At 32.9% G+C, this 25,526-nt stretch overlaps 1 protein-coding gene across 3 annotated transcripts in view; it reads right to left on the bottom strand.

Annotated features, from left to right (window-relative positions):
• The window catches only part of LOC132697907 (heterogeneous nuclear ribonucleoprotein C-like 1), a 445,425-nt gene that overhangs the window by 315,561 nt on the left and 104,338 nt on the right, over positions 1-25,526 (bottom strand). For 2 of the 3 annotated variants that reach the window (XM_060663660.1, XM_060663659.1), the window contains one exon: positions 2,105-2,183. In XM_060663660.1, coding sequence (XP_060519643.1) covers positions 2,105-2,166 — 62 coding nt within the window. In that variant the 5' untranslated portion in view covers positions 2,167-2,183. Of the gene's footprint in view, positions 1-2,104; positions 2,184-18,758; positions 18,839-25,526 lie in introns of all 3 variants that reach the window. The other variant, XM_060663658.1, reaches the window with a different exon arrangement.

Below are 25,526 nucleotides of genomic sequence, written 5' to 3'. Positions count from 1 at the left end.
ATGCGGTCCGCGATACGCAAGCAGCATTTTCATCGCCTTTCCAAATCATTTTAATCCAATTTGATTAATTCCCCTGTTTCGTGTTTACTTTTCAAAAAGTTTTTAGCGAATTAAATGTCTGGCAACGACGGGGCTTCATTTATTTTCGACCTACTGAAATTCTGCTTTCCGCCACGCCGGTTTCAATTATTCAGTAAGTCATTTGATTGTAAGTTGCTGCGGCTCGCAGCAGACTTTTTTTGTAGCGAAAGAAAAATATTTTCCTACAGATGGGATAGATAACTGGTTAACGGAGAATATGTTTGTGGTTTCAACATATCAACACATAGTTTAGATGATATAAACAAGACTATATGTCCGTAAGAAGAGAGCCTGAATATCTAAGATTTCGAAGAATATAATAAATAATACGGGAAGATGTTAGAAAGTTCAACCCTATTTTCTTGTCTAAAAATATAACATCGCATGTAAAATCTTTTGTATATAATGCAATCGTCGAACATATTTTTTTATTTGTTATTTGGGCTCATGGCCAAAAAACCCTAGTAGATTTTCTTTTTATATTATATTCCATACACCCTAACATACGTTTTACCATTGAGTTGGAAACTAATAATAGCCCTGATTCTTAGATATTCTTATCAATAGAAAATAAGACCTAAAATTCTAAAATTGAATTATTGCATTTTCAGAAAACCTACGCACACAGACCGATACCTTAATGCATTGTCCCATCACTATCTCAACCCGAGGTCACTGATCCCAGAATTAAAACACCTTACCTTTGCTCTTCTATGTAATAAAATTATTGCATGCAATCAATTTTTCTACCAACGAAAACTCCAAGAGTCTGTAGAAATCTATAAACAACCTAACAATCTTAATAGGCCAAAGGTCACCAATATGTGTTTATGTCCCTCATTTGGCTCCGCTCCCCTCAAGCAATATATACACAGGTACAGAGTAAAATGCCAGCCAATTTCAGTCAAGCTCTGAAGAAGGCAACAGGATGATTGGCGAAACGTCAGCAAGTTCGACTCAGCAAAAACCGACGCAGGAGGAATCCAGAAGTTTTGTAAAAAGTATCACAATCTTCCTACTAGATCGTCAGATTACTCTGACAGTTGACAGTTAAACTGGACGAAAATATCGAGGATTGGCACGGGCATATCCAAATAATGACACTAAGAAGAATTCCCAAATTAGTAGGGGACGGGAGTCCCCAGGAAAGTGCTCGTGGATACTACGAATTTCCAAATTCATTTCAAAACACAATATTAACAATGGGGATTAACCGGATAAATCGTTTCTGTTAGTTTTTGATCAAAATCAGAGAATCCTACAGGTTATGAGTGTTGTATTACGAAACTCTATAACTTTTCTTAAAAACTACATTAAATTTAATATATTTAATAAAATTCTCAATTATAATTATCCTTTGAGTTCGACTTTTTCAATATATGGCAGTTTTTACTAATTTTTTACTAATAAAATAAGAATATAAGTAATTAAGAGTTTTAACACCGGCCTCTAAACAAAGATGTGCAAGTTTTTTTTATCACGGCTGTTATAAACGTCTCATACCACGACCATTAGCTTTGCTGAGTGACGATTAACGGAGCTCTAAGTGCGAGAAAATGTTAAAATACCAATAAATGACTAAAACCTACCGAAAATGTTTTTTAACAGAGCTGATTTCTTGAAGTGATACTTTAGCAAGGATAATCGCTGAATAATTGTATATTTTAGAGTAAGGAGTAGAACACGAAATTTTTGATGATGAGCATATTTATCTTCTAAAAAGTTGCGAGCCTTCCAAATAATAAATTGATGTATTGGGGACTGTGGAAACGACAAATATAATGACAATTTAGCTGCCCGTATCTTCTAAACAAAAAGATCTGAGTTAATAATATTTATAGGAAGGTTTTGTTCTGAGTGACCCTTGTATCTAGTAAAAATTCTTGTTATTTATAGCTTTTTAGTTAAGTATGCTTACCGCGTTACACTATTATAGTTTTGTTCTTGCGTACGGTTTCAAAATTCAGAAATATGATTACTACTTTGTGCAATCAAATGCAACAATATATTTTAGTCGACTTACTTTTGTGTTGCCTTAACCTTCTGAGCCACTACGTTGATCTTGTTAAGTTCCAAAATATCCATCCATGTGATATGGAAATCTGAAAATAAAAGGACAGGGTAAATTGATTTTGGAAAATTCATATCTAGGTTAATGTAGTCGTAAAATGCAGAGAGACTAGATTATTTTCTTCGTACAACGCCATAGCAAGTTTGAAAAATTGCCTCGAGTAGTTAGTTGCCTTTTCGATAGCTTTTGCCAATCCGAACTAACCAAATATGACGATTTTGTTAAAATATGGTTTAATACTTCTTTTCTATTGATAGCTTTTGCTAATCGTTTAGTTGTTAATATTTCTCAAGTTGGTGCATAATATGGCGACTTTGTTTTATTTTAAATTTTACGATAATCCTTATCCTGGTCAAAACACATTTTTAAAGGGAAGCTTGATTCTAATGAATAAACCATCCAAACGTAATATAAACATCATATTTTCCAGAAAAATTAACTCCTGAATAGTAATAATGTGAGTTCGGTATAATTTATGCTAGATTAAGGAAACAGATGCAGATTTCCTTTTAATTAGTATTTATGAGCTACTTGCAAGTCTATAAATATTAACAGTAAAGTAGTACTTTAAATAAAAAACAGACTGCTTATCTCTAGGATGCGTCTGAATTGCTTGCACAATATGCTAATGGCCAATTTAATATTTACGTCGCTTACTGAAGAAGCTAATCAGAAATTTCCATTAAAATTAAATAGATCCCAGGTTTAAACAAAAAAAATTTTTATATTTTATCCCAAAATTTATGCCCAAAGATATTCAATTTTCTCACTTTAATTTAATAAAAAAAATCGCGTTTACAAGAATGTAAGTTTATTTTTGCATTGATTGCAATTAGGCAAGAAAACAAACATAAATCCAGACTAATCTCCTTGAAGGTAGTAGTAGTTTTGCTCAGAATTGGTTAATTGTTGATAAATTCATTTCAATTCATAAAAAAATAGAAGCGAAATTTTTTAATAAAAAATAACTCAATTTTTTTTTTTTGGTGCAGTGAAAACTAGAAAAAAATTGTCCATGTACTTGAAATGTACTCGTTCTGTCTCTTCGTTGGAGCTGGAATAATTACTTTCGTCTGGCCAGATCAAGTTGCCGTCATTGCTGTCGGGAGGTGCGTGTGCTATATCTCACGAATTGTTCAAATGCTTGGCACACGTTGCCTAAGATTTATTTTACACCAGGTAGAAAAATTATTTTTTCCTAATTGACAGGTACGAAAATATCCGAAATGCGTTTATTTATAAATATTCTATGAGTCCCACTGTTTGATGCCCCCATTTCAAAATACCCGAGTATTTTGGTAATCACTCATCGGATGTTTGCACTGGGTGGTCTATTTTTATTTGTACTGTCTAGTAGTTTTTTACGTGCCTCAAGTGGACTATTAACACGAACGGAATGATAACAATAATTAGACAATTTAGTTACAATTTAAGTGCACGTACATAGGGAAATGGAAATTAAACCCTCCCAACCAATAAATTTTCATGAAAATACTTTTTGAATGATTTATATTTAACAATTTAAATAAATTTGCATATTTTTCAATATAAGCTTTGCGTGAATAATTATAAGGGGAAACCAACTTGAAGATTGAAGTTTTTACTATTTATTATTGTTTTTATGAAATTGTTGCGATATATAATAAAACTGTACAAATAAAGAAATACCCAGCTGAATGGTTATTAATAAAAGAATTTAGAAAAAATGGTACGTCATTACATAGCTGGAATTTATTTTACTTGTAAAACCTATAAAAAAAGTTACTGGCAGTTTTTATGTCCGCATGTTCTTAAATAAGGCAGTAACAAATTAATAATTCCGTTTCTGTATAATGCAGAGTAGTAAAACGGGAGATGCCATCCAAGGAAATACAATTTAAGTGTCGTCCATAGGTCAAAACACTTAGAGATTGTTGAACCTCCACAGGCTTTTCTCTTTGTTTGCATCACGTTTCGGGTAACACTGTCCGCTACCATCATCATCTTTAGCATTCCGAGAATAGAAATACATACAATCTGGCAACCTAGAGCAACAACCTCACCCTTTACTGCACCCGACTCCGTCACTGGAACGTAGCAATCTAGTATATAAGCCTCGTCCCCTTAGAAATAAGATTAGTCTGCACTTGATTAAGGATAATAATACATCTGCAGAAAACGTTTTGTAAGCAATGAAAAAAAAAACAATAAAAGTTGGAAAATTTGTTAGTATTTCTTGTGAATCATTATCTACCTACCACCTTCAAACAAAAATTTCAGGTAATGCATATGCATGAAGACTGCTGGTGGTGTTTTGGCAATTTTAGTACGTGCCTTAGAATGACTGGAATTGTAACTATCAAGAAATTTAAATTATTATAGGAAGCACGTCAAGTGGAATCTTACGAAAAATAAGCGACTCAAATAAAAATGCATTTTTATTTATAAAACAAAATACCTACCCTAGACAGAAGTTGGAGGGAGTTTGCACAAGAGCAGAGTATCGATCCTTTAATAAGTAGAAAACTGATATTGAAAAAATTAATTATTTATTATATATTATTTAATTATTAATTATATTACACGGGAATAGGATAATATAGATATATTACTAGTGCTTACCAACATTTAATCGAAGGATAGTAGTAGTACATATAAAAAAAAACGAAAAAAAAGGAAGTCGTTTATAACGACACCTTGGAAGCGAAGATGGATCCCTAACTAGGGATTATTGACAATTGAGTCAGACTCTATGCAGAGTAATGTTGTTGAAATGTACAGATCTAATTATTTACATATTATTAAAAATAATCGTTTCAATCGAAAAACGGAACACGGTGTAGTAAAATTGTAAAATATTTTTGCAAAATAAGAGCTAACGACCAACATACGGAGAAATTAAAAAATAATTACATTTTTATGTAATCTGAAGTTGTGTGAGAGCTTCGACACCTATTTCTACTCCGTAATGTTAGAATAAAACTGGAGATTCTTTAGCCAGTCCGCTACATTGCTTTCTGCCTAGTACCTATAATATCCTACCCATTTTCTGTGAATTTAATTGTTAATTTAAAGTTATATATAAAATCTCAAGTAATTCACTTCAATTATCGCGTATTTTCCTAACAAAGACAACACGCCATTGTTTTTGAGGGTCTCCAAAACTTCCCGACTTAATTATAAACTTCGGCTCATTGAATTTAAGGATAACACCAGGAAGGAACAATAATCTTACAGAGCGAAACGGACAAAAGTGCGGTTTTGCTCTAGAAACGTGTACAAAAGCTTCATGCTCCGCGAGAATCCGCGCCGACTTCCAATTTCCAAACAGCATCGATTCATCATTAGGCTTTCAAGATGCTCAACTCCACATAACTCTCGCTTTATGTGCGCATGCAACTTCAGCCTTTGTCTCGTTTATAACGACTCGCGAGCAGGAAAGTTTTTCGAGCATTGTTGGGAACTTAAAACTTATATCGGTATACTTAACTTTTTGCGCCAAAATTTAGACCCTCTTTTCTACGGCCAGGCAGTTTAGAGTTGAAATATACGATTGAGCAAGTTATCATAATTAACTCAACTAACTAAAGGACATGGAAACAATCCAATAATTTGTGAAATGTTGCGAAAACCTTCTCAAAGTTTTGGTTTGTGATTTTGTGGCGAGGTTTAGCTTTCACATTAAAACGAATTACGAAATACATATTTTTCAAATACTCAAAAACTCCACAAATTCGGCAGTTTTTAATTATTTTTCACCAAAAAGTTCCCTTCTGATATTCCGTTAATTCCGAAATTTCAAAATCACAAATTTTCAGTGATAAATAACTTAACTTGCTAACTTGCTCATATTTTGTGAAATATAATGTACTTTTCGCAGAGGAAAACACACTTGATTTAACCTCTGTATCATAGCTCAATATAAAAGGTAATCAGATTTATCAAAGAATACAAATAAAATAATAATCTTTTTATAAAATTATTTTCTGACCATTTTTTAAATTTCATAAAAATAAGGCAACTTAATTTTTAATTTTTTTAATTTTTATCAACACAAAAAAGCGATTTAGTGTAATTTAGTATTTTTAAATATAAGCATACAATTCAACTGTTGGTCATATTTATTTTTTTAATTATTATATTATTCAGAAAATTTTAAACCGTTTTCACGAATTTCACTTATGTTACAAGTGTACCTCGAGTTTTTTTTTTTAAATGGATTTTTTAAAAATGATTTTAAATTCAGCCAGAAATTAAATTAAACCATTTCTGACATCTTATGATTCAAGAGAGTAAAGAAATAAAACAAATTTCTCATTGGCAGAAATGACATTGTGATGTGGAGAAGAACATAAAAGTGATAGAGTAGCACAATCCTTTTTGAACACAGAAATCCTGATGTAATACTACCATTGAGAGCCGAAGAAGAATTAAGTTAATAACGATCCCATAAACTAGTATGTGGCAAATAACGATTCAAATAATGTGTCCAATTTTATTACCGCCGCACTTTGTATGAGAAAATTCAATAATCGGATGATGAAAGATTTTACCACCTCATAATAGATGTTGTTCGTGATAATATAGATGATATGTCATTAGCAATAACTAGAAACATATGGTTACAAGTGGCAGCAACACGATGGTGCACAATCACATAATCATAGACGGGCAATTAAATATCTGAATGAAATTTTCGGACATAGATGGATTGATTGAAATGGTCCTTACACTAGCTAGCTCCTAGATTTAAATGAACAAGGTATTCATTGATTTTTTCTTTTAGAGGTTAGCGCCTTTATCATCTACGTAAGAGTCTTAATAACTGGTGAATTTGGATCTCGAAATGTCATAATCACCGACGTCTACCTCTGGCAGGTCTATCAAAACAAAAATTGTCCAACACTAACCAAAAAAAGTTGAGAATATAAATACACACACATACATATATTTACATGTCTACTAAGACACACGAATGCACCGTTGGTAAAAACTTGGGGACTAAGTCTCTTCTACCTCCCTTCAAACAACGAAATAGTATTTACATTTGTTTCTGTACTGTGTTATTAAGTCGATGAAAACCGACCAGAAATTAGAATTCTTTTATCTAAGATAAAATTTCAATTTGCATTTGAAAATGTTGTTTTTTCATCTTATTATAGAATAAAATATCGCACTGCGGTTGTATTGAATTGTGCTTGTGTAGAACTGAATGTTTCATTTGAATTGCTATCCGGTGAGTATTAAAAATTGCAATAACAATAATTGGTTTTGACCAACAACTTTTGTTTGCTGTGTTTTAATTTCAGTAATAACGAAAACGGTGCATGAAATGTTAATGTGTAAAAAGTCAAATATAATATTGGAATTCTCATAAAACATAAATACCCTGCAAACTTCGACGTTCCAGTCATACCCATCACCGAAACTTATCGAAAATAGCTGCCGTTGCCTCAAATTCTTCATAGAAACTTCAATTTAACGCGAACTTTTGTCGAAATTCCACAACAGCCATAGTGAAAATCGTTGCTGATGGGTAACGTAATCGAACGAAGAATTTGACACTACGAGCTGGCTTATTTCGTTCAAAACCTGAATAAAAAGATATTATGCCCTTGCTAAAAAAAGCTACCTAAAACACTTTCGAGTATGGAGGAATACAAGTGCTAAAATAATGATCGGTATGATGATAATGCAAAATTTTGAAGTTTGCAATTAACAGTTTTATTCCAGAATCTTTGCGGCTACTTTTAACGCTTTTGTCCGAAAGAAAGATGAACCATTAGTTGAGCGAATACTCCTAAAAATTAAAATTGAAAGTTTAGTTTTATAATACCCAAATTTAGATACCCAGACACCTCTAGTAGTTTCCAACTGCTATTTATCAAAATTGGTTAACGTGCAATCAAACGTCACATCTTAGACTCAATCTGCAAATAACATAAAAATAGTTATTTTATACACATATTTGTTAATTATTTATTATTATTATTATTTATTTTTATTATTATTATTATTATTATTTTATAAATAAACTAATGAAAACTGCTCAAAACTCAAATATTTCACAGATTTCACGGATTTTACGGAGCTAGTACACCAGATTTCACGCTTGTTTTACACCTCGGTTTCAACCGAAAGTCAAAGCTTAGACACCAATTTATAAATAACGTAAAATAAGTTGTTAATCACATCACCGATTTTTAAAAATAATCTTTAAATTATTTGAAAAATTTTTGTATTCCGTCATTATTAAAAAAAATACTATGTGAAAATTATATATAAAAAATACAATTAAAACCTATTTTTAAAAAGTGGCAAAAGGTATTGCCAGTACAAGTGTTAAATTAATAAATTGTATAAATTTGTATAAATTTTCACAGCGATCATAAATATAATATTTTTTATTTTATATTTTTTAAATTTTGTTTCTTTTTTTTTTCTTCTATTGTACGTCATTTTCTTTGTAGAAGGGTACATGTTTAGGTACGGACTTGGGCAATTCTTAAGAGAAAAACGATAAGAGGATGATATTCCGGAATAACTTTCCATTTTAGAATCAGTCGAGTAAATACTCCAGCAACATAGTTCGTTTAATTGGATGGTTAAATCAGGCGTAAAATCTGGTGTACCAGCTGCGTAAAATCCGTTAAATATGTGAAATCCGTAGAATATTTGTAAAATAATAACCTGTGTCCTTGAAGTTTTGAGCATTTTCTATTAATTAAAACAAATTAACATTTAAAAAATTGCAATATGTAATTATTAAAGAAATATTTTAAAGTTATTTATGTATTGGTGTATTACAGGTATAACATTGGGTTGGAAAGTAACCAATTTTGAGAAATGCTATTGTGAAATTGATTGATTAAATGATTCAAAATTATTTCCGGTTTCCACTGTAATTTTTTCATCAACAAATATAAATAATTGTAATAGTTCTCTCCTAAATATTTTAAACATGCCCTTTTCTATAAATAAAACTACATAATTAAAGTTATAAAGATATATAATTTATTAGAGGCAAAATTTTTCTATTTAAAATAACTGTGAGCCCCATATCATAGAAATATCACGCTTATTACACTATAATTTCGAATTTTCAAATTTTTGTTAGCTATAGTTGTTATATCAGATCAATGTTTCAATAAGTTTCCTAATTGTAAAAAAAAGTACATTTGAAAAATTTTACTTATTAATTTATTTACCTATTTAATAACTAATTTAATTATTTTTATTTTAATACTGGCACTGAGAAAACTCATATTATCTAAATTCTAAAATCTATGAAACATTTGTGAAATCTGTGAAATCCTACACTTATGGCTCGACTTATACTTAGGTATGCGCTCTTGTAGTTACCAATTGCTACATACACTTTAGAGGCAATCTATAAATAACGTAGAAATAGTTCAAAATAAATAAGAACTAAAAGTTCAGATTTCCACGAAATTATATATTATGACATGATGATTGTTTCGGCAACACCGTGTCTTTATCAAATGTAATATTTACAAACTACCTGCTACTATATATACCGAGAAATGACCATAAAACCTTAATTAATGTTCTTGTGAAAATTTAAGTTCAATAAAGGAGAGGTATTTAAATCTAATTGATCGTTAAGCAATACATTTGAATGTCTCATTTTGATAATCTCCATGGCTTCTAATAAATTTAATTTTCTACTTTTTGTGGCTGTATGTAAAATATCAAATTGTCGTCAAAAATGTGTTTTTCTGTGTTTGAGTGTGTAGCATAATTAGAATCTAAACTATTGTTTTTAAACGCTCTTTTATGTTCGTTAATGCGTTTATTGAAAGATCTACCTGTTTGTCCAATATGAATTTTAAGACAAGTTCCACATTTCAACCTGTAGACACCTAATTTTTGGGATTTTGGACATTTCGTTTTATTGGTTTTTAAATATTTTGCTATTGTGTTGTTAGTTCTGAAAGCTCACAAGGTTCTCCTATGTATGTAATTGTTTTAAAATCTTCGTGTTCTGTATTAGGTTTCGGATAATTAGAGTTTACTGTTGTCTGTATTTGTTTTTCATTTATAATTTTATCTATAATGGACGGATTGTAGCCGTTGTTCAGTGCAGTTTGTTTAATGATATTAAGTTCTTTGTTGTAATTTTCTGTCGAGAATGGCGTATTAAGAAGTCTGTGTATAAAAAAGTTAACTGCAGCCATTTTATGTGTACAAGGGTGATTTGAGCTGTTATGTATGACTGTGTCCGTGTGTGAAGGTTTATGATATATTGAAAAATCTAATTTGTTTTGCACTTTCGTAATCGTTAAGTCTAAAAAATTAATAGAGTTATCCTGTTCAATCCCGATAGTGAATTTTATACGATTATGTAACGAATTAATGTAATTTAAAAAATAATTCAATTGTCTGTCCGTTCCAACAAAGCAAGCAAAGATATCATCCACCTATCTATACCAACATAAAAAAATTTTACTTAAAGGATGTTCTAGTATGATTATTATACATAAAAATCTCGGCTAACAAAGGATTAAGTGGGTTTCCCATAATCAAACCTTCTTTAGAGATAAAAATCTGTCCATTAAATTCAAAATAATTTTGGTCTAAAGATACTATTAAGCAATCTAATAAATCTTGTTTCACCTATGGGAAACAATTGTCACGTCATAATATATAATTTCGTGAAAATCTGAACTTTTAGTTCTTATTTATTTTGATAAATGGATTTCCTCAGTTCAATTGTAGAAATAGTTATTTTTTCTCATAATTTTTTTTTAAGATCAATGTGTTTATTATTTAAAGGTGATTTAACTAATGGAAAATGCTGAAAACTCAAAATTTTCGAAAGATGCCACGATTTTACAAAGATTTCGCAGATTTCGTAGAGCTGGTACCCCAGATTTCACGCGTCATTCCGTTTGATTACACAACCTCATTGAGAAAATATTGCTAAAATGGCGTTACTCATATAAATCCCATAAATAAATTACATGTATTATGTTATAAATTACCTGTATCAATTTAAACGCATTAAGAATGGTAGCGTTCCCGCCAGCTTACGAAATACCTAATGGGCCATTCCCAGAATGATCGCGCGGCAACATTTTAACCTACGACCCGGGTCACAACTCATCAGTTAAGTCTTACACGTTATTGTTCTCGGCAAAACGGGCGCAATCCCTTTAGTGCTGGAAATGTCATTGCGCAATTATTATTATACACACATTCGTCTTACTATAGAGCCCAAGCTCACTCTTGTCTAACCACAAGAGCTTTATATAACTCGTGCTTTTGGAATTACCCGCAAACAGGGTGCGTGCGCCCTTATTAACTTAATGTCTGTTGGTAATAAGTTTTATGGATTTTGTTTTCGGCTTTTAGCGATGATATAATCACGCGGAGATAACATCATAAAAGATGAAAAATTGCCCCTTTTACGGGCTATTAATGAAGTTTTCAGTTTATGCCCCCCGGCCGAACAAGAGATAGAGAGATCCCGCTTTTGTTTCCCATTCGAATAAAAGGCCCGACGTTACGAGTTTTCGGGTGTTTTTCTTTTGTTGGGCGTCTTTTTTTTTGCTCGCCAGCTAAGTTGAGTTTAAACGGGGAGGTAAATTGGACGTGAAATTTCCTTCAATGGGATTTTATTTTTGGCCGGGTAATTTATGACCGTTGCATATCGAAATTTACACTGGGACGTATAAATAACATTAGCGTTAAAAATGTTTTTCATTGTAGGTAACGCTGATTAATTAACTCTTTCGTTTCAGAATTACAATGGCGTAATGAATATAAAATACCGTGTTCGTAGTAGTACTTCCTAAAAATTAACAGCAATTTTTACTTGCACGAGAAAATACCTATATGCTATTGGTTAACATTTATTTAAACAGTGATGCGGATTGTGAGTCTTTTCGTGTTAACATCTGAAATAGTTCGTACAACTTTAGGAATGCAAAAGCTGGAACTTCTTTAAAATTAAAGTCTTTTTATTACAGTAAATTTAGGCCAGCGAATAATCAATACTATCATCGGAAATTCTGTAGGATCAAATCTGAGTCATAATTGGCTTTGAATCATGTGGAGACTTCTGTTGCTATTTATCCTATCGTTGATTCTTTTGCAGAGTATTTTAGCAGTGCCTAAAATACTCTAAAATTAATATTGCTATACCAAGGATTTATACGTCTAACCCGTCTATTCATATTGATAGCTTTATGGATGAAGATTGACAGTCTTCGGAGCTATACCGAATACACTACAGCTTGATGTGAAAGGGTTTCGGGCTTTATTTTATGGATTGCGTTTAAATTTTCGTTTCCCCTCTATTCTCTCTCTCCAGTAGTTGCTCGATTCCGAGCGTCGTGACGTATTCATGGCGCAAGCCTCCTCTATGCCTCTCTATCCTCTACGGTTCTCATACTTCCGCTACTGACATGTTTGTGAGGTCCTTGATCTGGTCTATAAATCTAAGTGGTGATACTCTCGTTCTTTTGCTTCTTCTTCTCCTCCTTCCATATCACGTGATCAAGGTGTTTTAGTATACGCTTCTGGATTGTTGGAAGCAGCCTTTCATGAGGCGTATGGAAATGTTTGTTCTGTGCGCTTTGAGAAGACTCATCTTGGTCATTTTCTGAATATCGTGGTCTTTCCAGATTTTAGCCAGTCTACCCAAGGCTTCCTTTTTTCTTTCTTTCAATCTTTCTCTCTTTCTTTATTTCTCTATTAGACCATTGCCATTATAAAATTCTGCACTGTTCCAGAATGCTGGAAGGTGGCTAGGACGTGTCCCGTTCTGAAGGGTGACTCCACTTTTGATCACAAAGCGCAGCACCACAGCACACAATTTTGGGACCGCCTCGTATGTTCCTTGTTACAAAACTTACCGAAAAAATAAAATAACAACTGGTTTAGAGCATAAGGAAACAATATAACAAAAACAAAAAATTATTAAAATATTTAAAGGTACTTGTAATTCTTTGAACACCATTGGTGTCAATCGCTGATATTATATAGGTCAGAAAACGGTGGCCTATTTTTTTATTACTCCGTATAAAACATACAAGCATATCAATTTTTCATAATTTTCATGTGTTGCCATTATTTGAACGAAAAAATGAAACTAAACTACTGTGTAAACTCGATGCAAAAACCGGTAAATATTTATTTCTGTTTCTTGTCATAAACAATAGCCCATGACCTATTATTTTATATATTTTTGAAAATTTTTAAAAAAGACAAGTTTTATAGTGTTTAAATATACAGGATTTTTTATTAAAAATATATAACTCTGTAATAGTTCAAGATAATATATATACCACTACATTATATGGAAAAAAAAGTCATTTTACGAAGATATGAGAGAAATCCAAAAATGCTACATTTTACAAACACCCAGTGTCTTAAAAGCTAAATGGGCTATGAAAATGTTAGCTTTATAAAAATGTAGTACATTGTACATGAATGAGACACCGTATATCTACATCGTGAGGTAGCACTATCCTGGAGAGCTTGCCACAGGTGAAGGTTCGTCATCCTATTGATTTTTTTTCACTAAATTGGATTTGAAAGTGTCATCGAATGTTTTATTGACTTTTATCTTCATTCCCAAAGTACCAAGAAACGATATTTACGGTAGCTGGGTGTTGCAATTTATATGTCATTTATATGAAACAAATCCCCATTCCCAGAGAGAACTTCCATTGTTTTCGGATTTTACCAACATTTTTGTAAGAAAATCAGCAGGTAGACGGTGTACCTTTAATTAAGGGAATGTTTAGTTAATATACAAAGCCGGTCGCTCCAACTTTCTGCGTTATGGTTTTTGCGGTATCAAACGTTTTTCATCTTCCAAGTAAATTTAGGAGCGAACTGAACCGGAGCATAACGTGCCTGATTTGCAACCCGAGCGCTCTTTTCACTACAATAAGCTCCGACGATAAGCAAGTTTCATTTGCACTTAAAATGCTAAGAAAGCAGCACCGCTTTCTAGGCGACATTAAGTCGGGAATCTCGCGTCACGCTGAATTGCCCTTTTTACACGGGTTTTCTATATTTTATATTATAATAATTCGTTTTACATAAGCTCGCGTCTATTTTATTTCATTTTAGCATATTTTTGAGAAAATACGACAATTTTCCAAAGGTAGATAACGCCGCATCAATAGAGACGAACAATTAGAAAAATAAGCACTACTATATGCTCCGTATCATATCGTATACAAGTAAATGATGACTAATTCTTTAGTTGATCAAAATTAAATTAACAGAGGAAACAACCACAACATTAAATTAATTTTAAACCGCTGCTATATAGATCAAAGTTTGTCAGAGAGAAAGTAGTTTTTTTATACATTTTAATAGTCCTTAGAAAACTGAGGTTAAGAAGTGCGAACCATTTCGACAGATTTTAACTCAAAATTGAAAAATTTCCGATTTCAGTTGTTATCAAATAAAATAAAAAATATTTTAATAAAGAATTCAAAAATGTTCTATAGTGTCGAAAAATATCATTTGATTGTATTTCTAAAGTTTTTTGTTGTAAAATTTGATACAAATATGCTAGGCAAGAAAAATCGAAAAATTTAATTTATTCAGTATTATGTATCTCATTTGAATCCTGGATCTATAATGGTTTTTAAAGCTACCCATACAAAGCAATTAAAAAAATGGCCATGCTCAAAGAAGTTCAGAAGGTGACACCATCCTGCGCGCCATACAATTAAATGTTAGTAACGTTATTTTTTCTAATAGCGCAGAAAAAGAGAAAAAAAGATCCAATTTTTGTTACAATAAAGAAACGACAACAACTAATTATCAATTTTAATCGCAATTCGTAGCTGATCACAAAAACTAACCAAAACTTTCCAGTCCATACTAGTTGATTTTAGAGAAATTTGTTCACTTGAAATTAGTGTAAACACGTATCTAATTATTTTTTAACTTTGCCCATATTATACTGTCAAACAACTAACCCAAAATTTGGAAACATATTATAGGGAAATGTTTTATTATATTTCCTGGAATTTCACAAAAGTTTCAGCGTATTTTACTAAATAATTCCGATATTTGCTTTTGATAAGCAATATTTTACTAGGTTTAATAGGTAATAATAATAATATTTGTATGAATTGCAGAACATATAAGACATTTGCAAATTTAATCCTCTACATCTCGCCCAGATCCAAGTGTCTTTTGGATACAGGTTGAGAAGTGGTCGATTATTTTTGATATCATAAATGGAGAATCAAATCTATCATTCTGTAAGATATATTTTTAACTTCTCCCTACCCCAAAATCTAGAAAATACTGTAGTGTTCTCAATATTTTTGTGCAACTTCATACATCTACCCTAAATTTATTGCTATATACGTTTCCCCGTTAATGCGTAAAAATATAATTTTCGGAAATAAAAGTCGTGCGTAAAGGTATTTTTCTCACGCTCGTAGAAGAAAGAGTTAGACTTCATCATTGTACGTCCACAATTTTTTATTCCCCTAGCAACTTTGATAATGCGAGAGCTACAGCTCATCCCATCAAATTTGTCGTAAAGTATTTATGAATAGTACATGGCAAGTAGAAGCCCGAGGACAATAACGCACACTTTATTGCCACCGTGGGAGTTGTAAACTGCATCCACTCCCAAAACTTCACCGAGCTTAGCGGACTGAATTTCTAGATTACGCGATGCCGAGTGGCGAGGATTTTTTTTTCAATTGTGCCTACACAAGCGCGGACTAAAAATCGAATATTTTGGATAAATCGTATGTCTCAGGGTCAACTATATGGATACTTAGTTGTTTCACAGAATTTTTAATTGCTCACTTTTTTTGGCTGTATTGTGAGGTATATCACACTTCGGTATTATTTTTATAAAAAAATAATTTTGAAAAATGAAAGGAGCAAAATTCTAAATTAGATTAAGAGAAATAGAAATTTGAAATGAGAGATAATGCCCAATAAGGGAATTCGATCGGAAGCCAGTCTAGTCCAGTAAGAGCAATTCATCGCATGACATCTTTATCTAGTTCATGACTGGATGTCGTAAATTGACACAGGAATTTTGTTTGTCAGTTTTGAAATCCGCATCTAAAAATGGTAGCAATATAGCTGAGACATACAGATCATTTTTATTATGTCACCATATGTGACGTAATTGCACAACTGTTCTGACTGGAGTATAGTAAGGAATGGCCGTCTACGTCGCGTTACTTAAATTGCAATTCAGGACTTTGCGTCTTGTGCGTTACAAGTTCGTTACAATTATCTATAGAGGCAGCTTTTACAAAGGGATAGATGGAACAGAACGAAAATTCGCTCACCTTAGTGTTTGATTTTTTGAAAATTTGAAATTTTATGATAGTATAATTTGTGGTGAAATTCTAATTACTAAGTTATTGTATTCTAAGTTAAGTATTTTACACTACCTTAACCACAGACCTTCGCAGGACCCATCCCAACAGATGTTTATTCTGCATTAACTAGGTTTTGTATGAAATGGACCGTAACGAAAATTTGTAGAAAATTTTTATTTGAAACGTAAATCTACCGTTTTAAATTTGATTAAGCAATTATGCTGAGGGGTATTTTCGTATTGGTAGAAGCATATATATTATGGAAGTATGTGAATGTGATCCTTCCAGTATTTATGTACCCGATTCTCAAGGTTTGACCCTGGGAGGCTGTTTGCGCTGGATAGTTCAAAGGGTAAGGGTAAGTACCTGTACTCTATTTATCTAAGAGGTAAGTTTGAAAAAAATCATTTTCCTCTTGTGTGCCTGTCGATTAACAACATTCTTCTTCTTGTATTTTTGTGTATTCTACATAGTTCTTGGATTTGTAAACAACAACACTCTTTTTTAAGACTATAGAGAAAGATGCGTCATAAGAATACAGATAAATATTTAGTAGAATCTTATAACCTAACATTTTTTGAAGGTTCCTTTTTTTTAACACTTTAAAATGTGGAGACCCTGGAATGAAGGTGAAGGTGTTCCCCTGTTAGAAGAAAACCAATTGTTTTGAATGTTTACAATTTTATAAGAAATTCAGGATGGAAAGGAGGAGCAGCAATAAAAACAAGTCACACAGAACGTAATAAATTGCTCGGCGAAAAATATTGAAACCATACTTATATGCCACTTGTAGTGTAGATATATTCCTAGGACGGTCCTGGAATTCTTACTGGTAGCGGTCTGCCCGGCAAAGTTAATGACGTAATCGGATGTAAAAGCACTATAATTCTGGTCGAAGTACAACACCAATTTTTCACATTAAAACACTGATACATAGTGTCAAGTGTGGGGTTCCTTTGGAGTTTTTTTTTCAAAGAAATTTCCCCAGGCCACTGTAATGCTATTTACAAATCTTCTGGATTCATCCTGCGCGTCGGTTGGTTAGTTAGTTACCAATAGAACTTCAGTTCCAGAATAATCCGGAAAATTTTAAATTGTACTTTTTAGAGTTTTATTAATATTATAATATTATTAATATTCTTTTACACTTCATAGACGCATGTCCAGTTCTTAGTTTGGTATGTATAGTGATTAATTTCAGATCCATCGTCCATTGTCATTCGTACTGTAAGATGTGAATCTGTGTTACAATATTCACTTGGAGTCATATAAATTATTAAAAATTACAGTGGTGAAACAATATACAACTTAGTAAACATTTTTTTTTCATAAGCAGCAAAAAGTTATTTTATGATGCGAAATATCAGTCACTTAGCATCAAAATTTGTTTTTGCTTGCTGACAGCAGCGTACAAAATGTTAATGATATATCTTTATTATAATTTCAACTCCAGAAATCTGAAATATTAAAGAAAAGGTCTCTACTTATTCAAAGGGAAAGTAAAATTTATTAGATAATAAACAAAAACAAGATACGTTTAATTCTAACTTATAAATAGAATATCATCAGCATCCCCAATAGAAAATATTGTGTTAATGTTAGCCTTACCGTTTCTGATCTCCCCTGTATACCAAATTAATTTGAATTTTCAAACGTATTCTGTATACATTGAGTCGCAATGTAACTGCTGGATGTCACGCAGCGTGCTTTTGAGACGGGCACAATATTCGACGATCAGATGCAGCTTTCCACAAAAACATCCTCTGTGCATTGAGTTAATCAACTCTTATAAAAATAGACGGGGGGGATGCATTAGACATTCGCATTAATAGTCGGCTCGCATTTCGATGCATTAAACCGCAACGCAAACGAACAGAAAAACTGAACGCGAGACCATATTTGACAAACGTCTGTTTCTGAAATTCTCATTTAAATACCGTATTTTTGCCCTTCCTTCGGTTTTGTGCCTAACTTTGATGTTGTTCGTCTGCTGGGAATATATTAAGTGCAGTATTTTTCCCGCTTTTGTGTCCGATTATCACATAAAACGCTCCAACTTGACGCAGGCATTAAAAGGAGATACAAAAGATGCCGCGTTATTGAATTCTTTGTATCGGTCCGCTCGTACCTTTTATTTGTGGCCGAGCTGTAAGATCGTTTGAAGTTAATAATGTTAAACAAATATCATTCCACCATTAAACATCCCGTCGAAAGACTGCTATTTACAACGTGCTAAGTGGCTCTGTACAAAGCGGCTGATTTTACGTATATATACGGACCTGTTGGAATTGGCTGTTCCTTTTCTTGGTAGATGTCCATAACAGATGACAGTCGCGCCAGATCGAGCGGCCGGATCGTTCTGGAAATATTACGTCAGTGGTGGGTAAATAAAAATTTAAAATGGCCGGCGGACGCGATTGTAACGGCAGAAGGGACTTTCAATTCGGCGGAAAATTATATTTTGGTGCACAAATCGCAAAATAATAACGAATCCGACAAGGATAATAACTATTTGTATGTGCAGGTGAATAAAAAATACTCGAAAAATACACAACATTTAATAACGCGTATTAATAAGTAGATGTCAGATTTCAGGCCTAGGCACGAGCATTAGATATTATTCAGTAGTTTATATGTTCAAGAGTTTTGTTGGCCGGAACCACATTTATGCCCTCCGTATTGGTGTTACTATTTCTCTAATTATTAAAGGCTATTTCAGGTGTTTTTGGAAGTTTAGTGTTAATGGATTTCTATTAAAAGCTTTTATACAGCAGCGTTCTCTTTTTTGAGTGATTTGATAATACAGTAACCGACCGGTAACTAACCACCACCCACCGCTTGGGTTTATGACGTGTCATAAAATTCCGATCTCAGATGTTACCGACGTAGAATAGAAAATTAAATAAAACAAGGTCGCATGCGATTGATGGCAAGCTGTGGTGAAATATAAAGGATGCGTTTCTAAAATAAGGCAATGTATTGGTAGGTTTTCGTTTTTCTAAATAACGCATAAAATGTAATATAATTAAAAGAATTTCTTAGTACTTAATAAAGTATTTCAAATAAAATATCTAACGCAACTCAAAGGCTAGAAAATCGTTATATAGATTTTTTGAAATTTATTTTATTTGGTTTCGAATGAGTTTCTCTCATGTTCCCCCATTTTAGTGTAAAAAAGTTGCACTTTTAAAAGACGTTTCGGGTTTTTGTAATGCTTGAATATACGTCATTGGTATGCAACTTTTTTAAGGAAAAAGCTGTAAGTCCTTAATTTTTATACGAACCCAATAAAATTTTCTCCTCGACTTGAACTAATAAACAAGATAGCTTATACAAACAATCGAAAATCGCACAATAACGCGTTTTAACACAAACCGAAACTCAGAAGATTAAAGAAGATCCCAACTTGGTTGGCGAAACGCGCGTCGAGTCCGTAAAATTGAGTTTCGGTTTGTGGTAAAACGCGTTATTGTGTGTTAGTGCAGTGCCGGAGGTTCCAGTCAAGAGTTTGATATCGAAAATCGAATCGAAAATATCATCTTCAAATGTATAGTTTTATCAGAATTAAACTAACTGAAGGTACTTCTGACTGATATGCGACACATATCACAACCTGCATACACTGGACGTAAAAACTAAAACGCGAAATCAAAATAAACACGAATAAATATAAAAGCTAAAAAAAACATGGAAATGAAACCTCAGTAACACTAACAGAACAAAAGTGAGGAAAATAAAAATATATGCGAATAATAATAATAATAAGTTCAATGTTCCTAACTCCGATGGAGACTCCTTTCTTAGAGTGAATGTTAAATGTGGTGTAATGGCAGAAAAATATCAAAGCCTACAAATGTTAAGTTAGCATATATCTTTTGATATTCTAATAGCTATATTTTGATTTACACTAATCGCAAAAGTGATAGAGACGCCAAAAGAATTCCCGAAGATTTTCTGTGCTAATGGAAAAGAAACGTGAAATTGAAATGTTAATGTGAAATGTGAAGTTCTCCATTTAATTAACGTTACGTAGCTGACAGAATAGCAATATTTCTTCTGCGATCCTGATAATTCGCAATATGTATTGATTTACTTATTTATTTATTTAAGGAAGTCTACCTAACACGCGTGCAGCCCAACTATAAGGGTTGTAGTAGTACAATGTATTAAGTTAAATGAAGAGATATTAAATAGTTACAGAGACATTGCAAGTAATGGTGATATGGCGAAACTTAACCTACGGTGAAGCCTAACATAGATATTAACCCTAATAAAAAAACAAAAGAATGTTAAAAGACTGAAATTAATAATTATAGTTAATGGGGCAATAACGTTTTTACTTTAGTAAGAGAGTGCGAAAAAAAGTCCAAATCTTGTCGAGCCTTGTACTTGGAGCACATTGAGAAAATAGGTGAAAATTTGAAAATATTATTTAAAATTTCAAATAAAGTCATTAAATAATGGTAAGAGATACGTAACCAAATCTATTTAGTAATATTGTATGCGAAAGGCCTTGTGGGGGACATGCTCCTTCCAACTTATACCATCCATGCTTCAAAAAGTTACGTTGAATTTTTTCCAGGATATGTAATATGACAATTGTACCCAGGAGACCAAACTACTGATGCATACTCCAACTTAGACCTGCAGTATAAGTTATTTTTATCACTTCTGCATTTTTAAAGTCTCTGGTGCAACGTACGATAAATCCATAGCTTCTTAAGGCTATTACCATGTGGAACAAGGGATAATTTCGAGTCGAATATTACTGCCAAGTCACAAAAATTGTTAGAACGGGAGAGAGTTTTATCAAAAAGATGATAGTCATATTTCACAGCTGCACTCATGGTGGTAAAAGAGACTAAATTACACTTGGATGTGTTAAGTTGCAAGTTATTGTTTAGGGACCATTTGTTAATTTGCTTCAACGTACGCTGGAAAGTAAACAACGGATGTATAAAAAAAATTACGTCGCCCGCATATGTCAAAAAATTGACATCAAGATTCTTATCGATATCATTAACGGAAATGTTGAATAATAGTGGCCCGAATATTGAACCCTGAGGAACGCCCGAGAAAGCAATGTATTCATCAGAAGTGTGACAAGTGCCGTTAGACAAGTATGAAGAGAACAAATTAACAAGCGATTAAAAAAATCTAAACGGCCGGAGCTTGTGGATTAGAATTTTGTGACGTAGGCGATCAGACGCATTTGAAAAATCAAGATATATGACATCCATAACCTCCGAAATATACTGAGACATAGTCCTTAAATTGATAATGGTGGATCTTCCTTTTAAAAACCATGTTGTTTGGTTTTTAACAACACGAAATATTTTATCCTGTAGGGGAGATTCTAAAACTTTACAGAAATTGCAGATAAGGGAAATAGCCCTATCTATAGTTTGCGTTTTGCGATCTACAGTATTTTTTGTGTACGGGAATAATTTTAAACATTTTCACAGATTAAAAAGTATTACAAGCGGTATAGCCGGAACAAAACGACAGTCATGCATAAAGAATACTAGAATTAAATCTGGACCCATGCAGGTCCCTCTATTTGCACACATCATACTAGGAATTTATTTATTTATTTTTTTATCTGTATTTTTCCTGCCTAGCGCTGCTACCTTCTTCTTAGGATAGGTTTAAAAACGCAGGCACAAAATATCTTATTTTGTTAATCCGAACCGTGTCCTTTTCATTGTATATCAATACGCGAATAAAATAATAATAATAATAATAATTATTATTATTATTATTATTAATTACTTTAAGAGAGTTTTCCACCTCGTGTTCGCGAAATCTCCCGTTATAAAATGACTATCGAAAACAATGCGAAAGTGTTGCCCAGTATGTAATTCAGTTCATATAACTGGGTACACCTGAGATTTCTCTTTCGATTTTAATAAACGACCAAAGTTTTTTAGGATCTTTTTAAATGTCGCATTTAATTTTCAGTAGATAGCTTTTATAAGAGTCCATAATCTCAGATTTTATTTTAGACCATAGGCATTTAAAATTTTGCAATTCTGAGGGGCAACCCCTATATACCGATAAAAATTTCATACAGTTTATTTTATGTGACAGTTATATTACATATCACATTATAAATTAAAATAATTATGAAAATATGTTGAAAAGTTTCGCATGTAAAGAGCCGACGTAATTTTTTTCATTTTCAGCCGTTCGTTCATCGCATGGACGGAAGTCGTAGTGACATATGGAAATTAAAAGTGTTCCGCCTTATTTAGGAAACGGAAGAAATGAGGTCTATGTTAGATATGCCGAGCAAAAGGCTTGATTTATATTCTATGCATTATGCATACGTTTTAATTAGCCAAACAGTTCAAATCCATTTTAGTCGTTAAATCGGTGATGTATGGTGTTTGCAACATGTAAGTTGCAATTTTAAATAGAGGCAGCATAAATAAAATGTGTATAAATTTTGAGTCCTAATAAACATAATAGAAACCGGAACTTCTGCAAGCTGATAGTTTGAAAAGTTTATATCCTTAACTGGTATATAATTATGTCCCAAGTTTGATAAACATCACCTTGGTGATGAGCACACATGGCTTGTGTGCCCGAAATGCTCGATGTTGCTTGCGACCATAGCTAATGAAGCTGGCGCCTCTAAGGGACACGTTGTGCACGATGGGTCGGTGTATAACCGGGTATTTTGAAGGAAAAAAATGTATTTTGTAGACGGATGTTTGTTCTTCTTGCGTTTTGACGGTATGCTAGTTAAGTAATGAAAGACACTTTTTATTAAGTTGGGTTTTGTCTATACAACTATGACTATTAAAAGGTTGAAATGGATATTTTATTCTTCGTTTCATAATTTGGAGCAAGAAGTACTGCTACACACACAAAATAATAAAATATAAAAACATACTAGTAGTTATGCCGGCTATAGAACGTAGCTCATCACGGAGTTGTAGTTATACAGGGTGCGGCAAAATGGTAGGTATTTTTTGAGATGTTAATAAAAACCAAACGACATAAAGCAAAAATTTTTTTTAAATTAATTTTGAAATGTAGATTTTATGCCATTTAGGAATATTATTTTTTAACAATGATGTCTTTTAAATGACGGCCATTATTGTCGATGCACTCCTGTAGGTTCTCGCGGAAGCGCATCAGTACCCGATGGATCATTTCTTAGGGAATTGAGGCAATTTCTTGTCTTATTCTCGCTTTCAGGTAACCAGCAAAAAAAAAGTCGCAAGGCGACAAATCAGGTGAACGTGGCGGCCGGCCAAGATCACCCCGTAACTTTGTTTAATTCTTGCACTACCATCATTTTGTACGGATGCATTTTGAGTGAGTTGTGTTAAATTCTTCGAACACTTCTATAGGAAATTCCCAAAGCAGCTGCATGCTTACGAGCTGAACGCCTTGAAGACTGTTGTACGGAAACTCTTATTGCATTCACATTTTCCGGTGTTATTACTGTCCTTGATCGGCCAGTAGATTTTCGGTTAAGCGCAGAACCTGTTTCCCTGAAGTGTAAAACCCACCGACGAATTGTTCTTCCATCCGGAACCGCGCCATGCCGACCAGCATCAAACTGATTACGAAAGGCGCGCTGCGTCGCTATTACAGATTCCCCATTTCTAATAAACTCCTCGACAACGAAAGCACGATGCACTCCGCTCCAAGTCATGTCGATAACTGAAAATTGCATACTTTTGTCTGCCTAAAGCGAGTGCCTATACAGTGTTGCCGGTTTTACAAACCGAACAACCACTATTTGAAATCCTGCCTATCTTTTTGCCGCACCCTGTAGATAACTCTAGAAAGTCACCATCAATGTCACATAACGAAGAGTTGAGAGAGTTGCCTAAAACGGGGAATACGATTATAGATGAGAGAGCCGAGTAGTGAGTTGGACATGTCCATTGTTGTCATTGTCATTTTTGATAATTTTACTAATATATTCGTTAGTCAATTTAAGACCGGGTTTAATTTCCTAATTAACAGTATTTATTTTTTTATATCATATAGTTAGCTATTAACTTCTATAAAATGTGTACAGAAAGTAATAAATGGCACCTCCATAAATAAATAAATGAATACAATATTAACCTTCAGATTTATTGCTCACAGGTTACGTCAACACGTAAAGGCAATGCGTCCCAGGCAGCATTTTCCAAATCCTCAACATAGCGCTATAAATATATCTTATATGAATCATAATCGTTTTACCACGTCCAGGAATTATTAATCACTCATTTACGGTGCATCTGTGCCAAATTAACTTGAAAAATTTCTACCGAAAATAAATGTTCGTTCTTGCCGGAACTAAAGTTATTAAAATTGATGGAAATGACGCTCAAGCGATTGCCAGGGATAGAGGAGTAATGTATGAAGTTTAATGTTGGAAACGGAGCTCTTTGATGATATCTTCCCATTTCTAAGCAGTTTAATTACGTTAATATTTCATATAAACGCAATTTATCGATGTGGTGAATATCAAAGGAGCGAATAATCTGTGAACATTATTTCGTCGAAACGAAAATCGTGCGGAAAATAAAGTTCCGTTTTTTTTTATTTTGCTACGTTATTAATGGGATAGTTTGGTATGTCGTTTCGGAAATCGTTTTACTGATCCAAAATTTCAGGGGTAAACTATTAAAATTCCTCAATTCATGCAAATTTTTTAAAAATTAGATAATTTCACATTTCACTACAAAATATTTGATGGATAATTTTATGGGTGTCGAATTTGGTGAAAGTTTGATATTTTACATCAAGTTGGTGTCTCCATTCCTCTGGCAGTTGCTGGGGGAAGTTATTTTGTTGAACCTGAAAGGCCGGTGCTACTACATATGCAGGCGATCTATGTAAAGTCATCAAAAGCACGTATCTGCGTGACCAAACTCATGCAGAGGCATTTGCAGCTAGCGAATCGACCCATCTTTAAATTTTGCAAAAATGAGTTGTATTCTTAAATGGTACCACACAAGGCTCAATTCTAAAGTGTTAATCGGAGATTGAACCCACAAATCGTGTTCTGGGTTTACACCTATGCGGCATGGGTG

The sequence above is a fragment of the Cylas formicarius genome, unplaced genomic scaffold (assembly GCF_029955315.1).
Source record: "Cylas formicarius isolate icCylForm1 unplaced genomic scaffold, icCylForm1.1 PGA_scaffold_2__14_contigs__length_35257938, whole genome shotgun sequence".
In the NCBI taxonomy this organism is placed as follows: Eukaryota; Metazoa; Arthropoda; class Insecta; order Coleoptera; family Brentidae; genus Cylas; species Cylas formicarius.
Note: the sequence above shows the minus strand (reverse complement) of the source record. Positions and strands in the feature narration are given on the sequence as shown.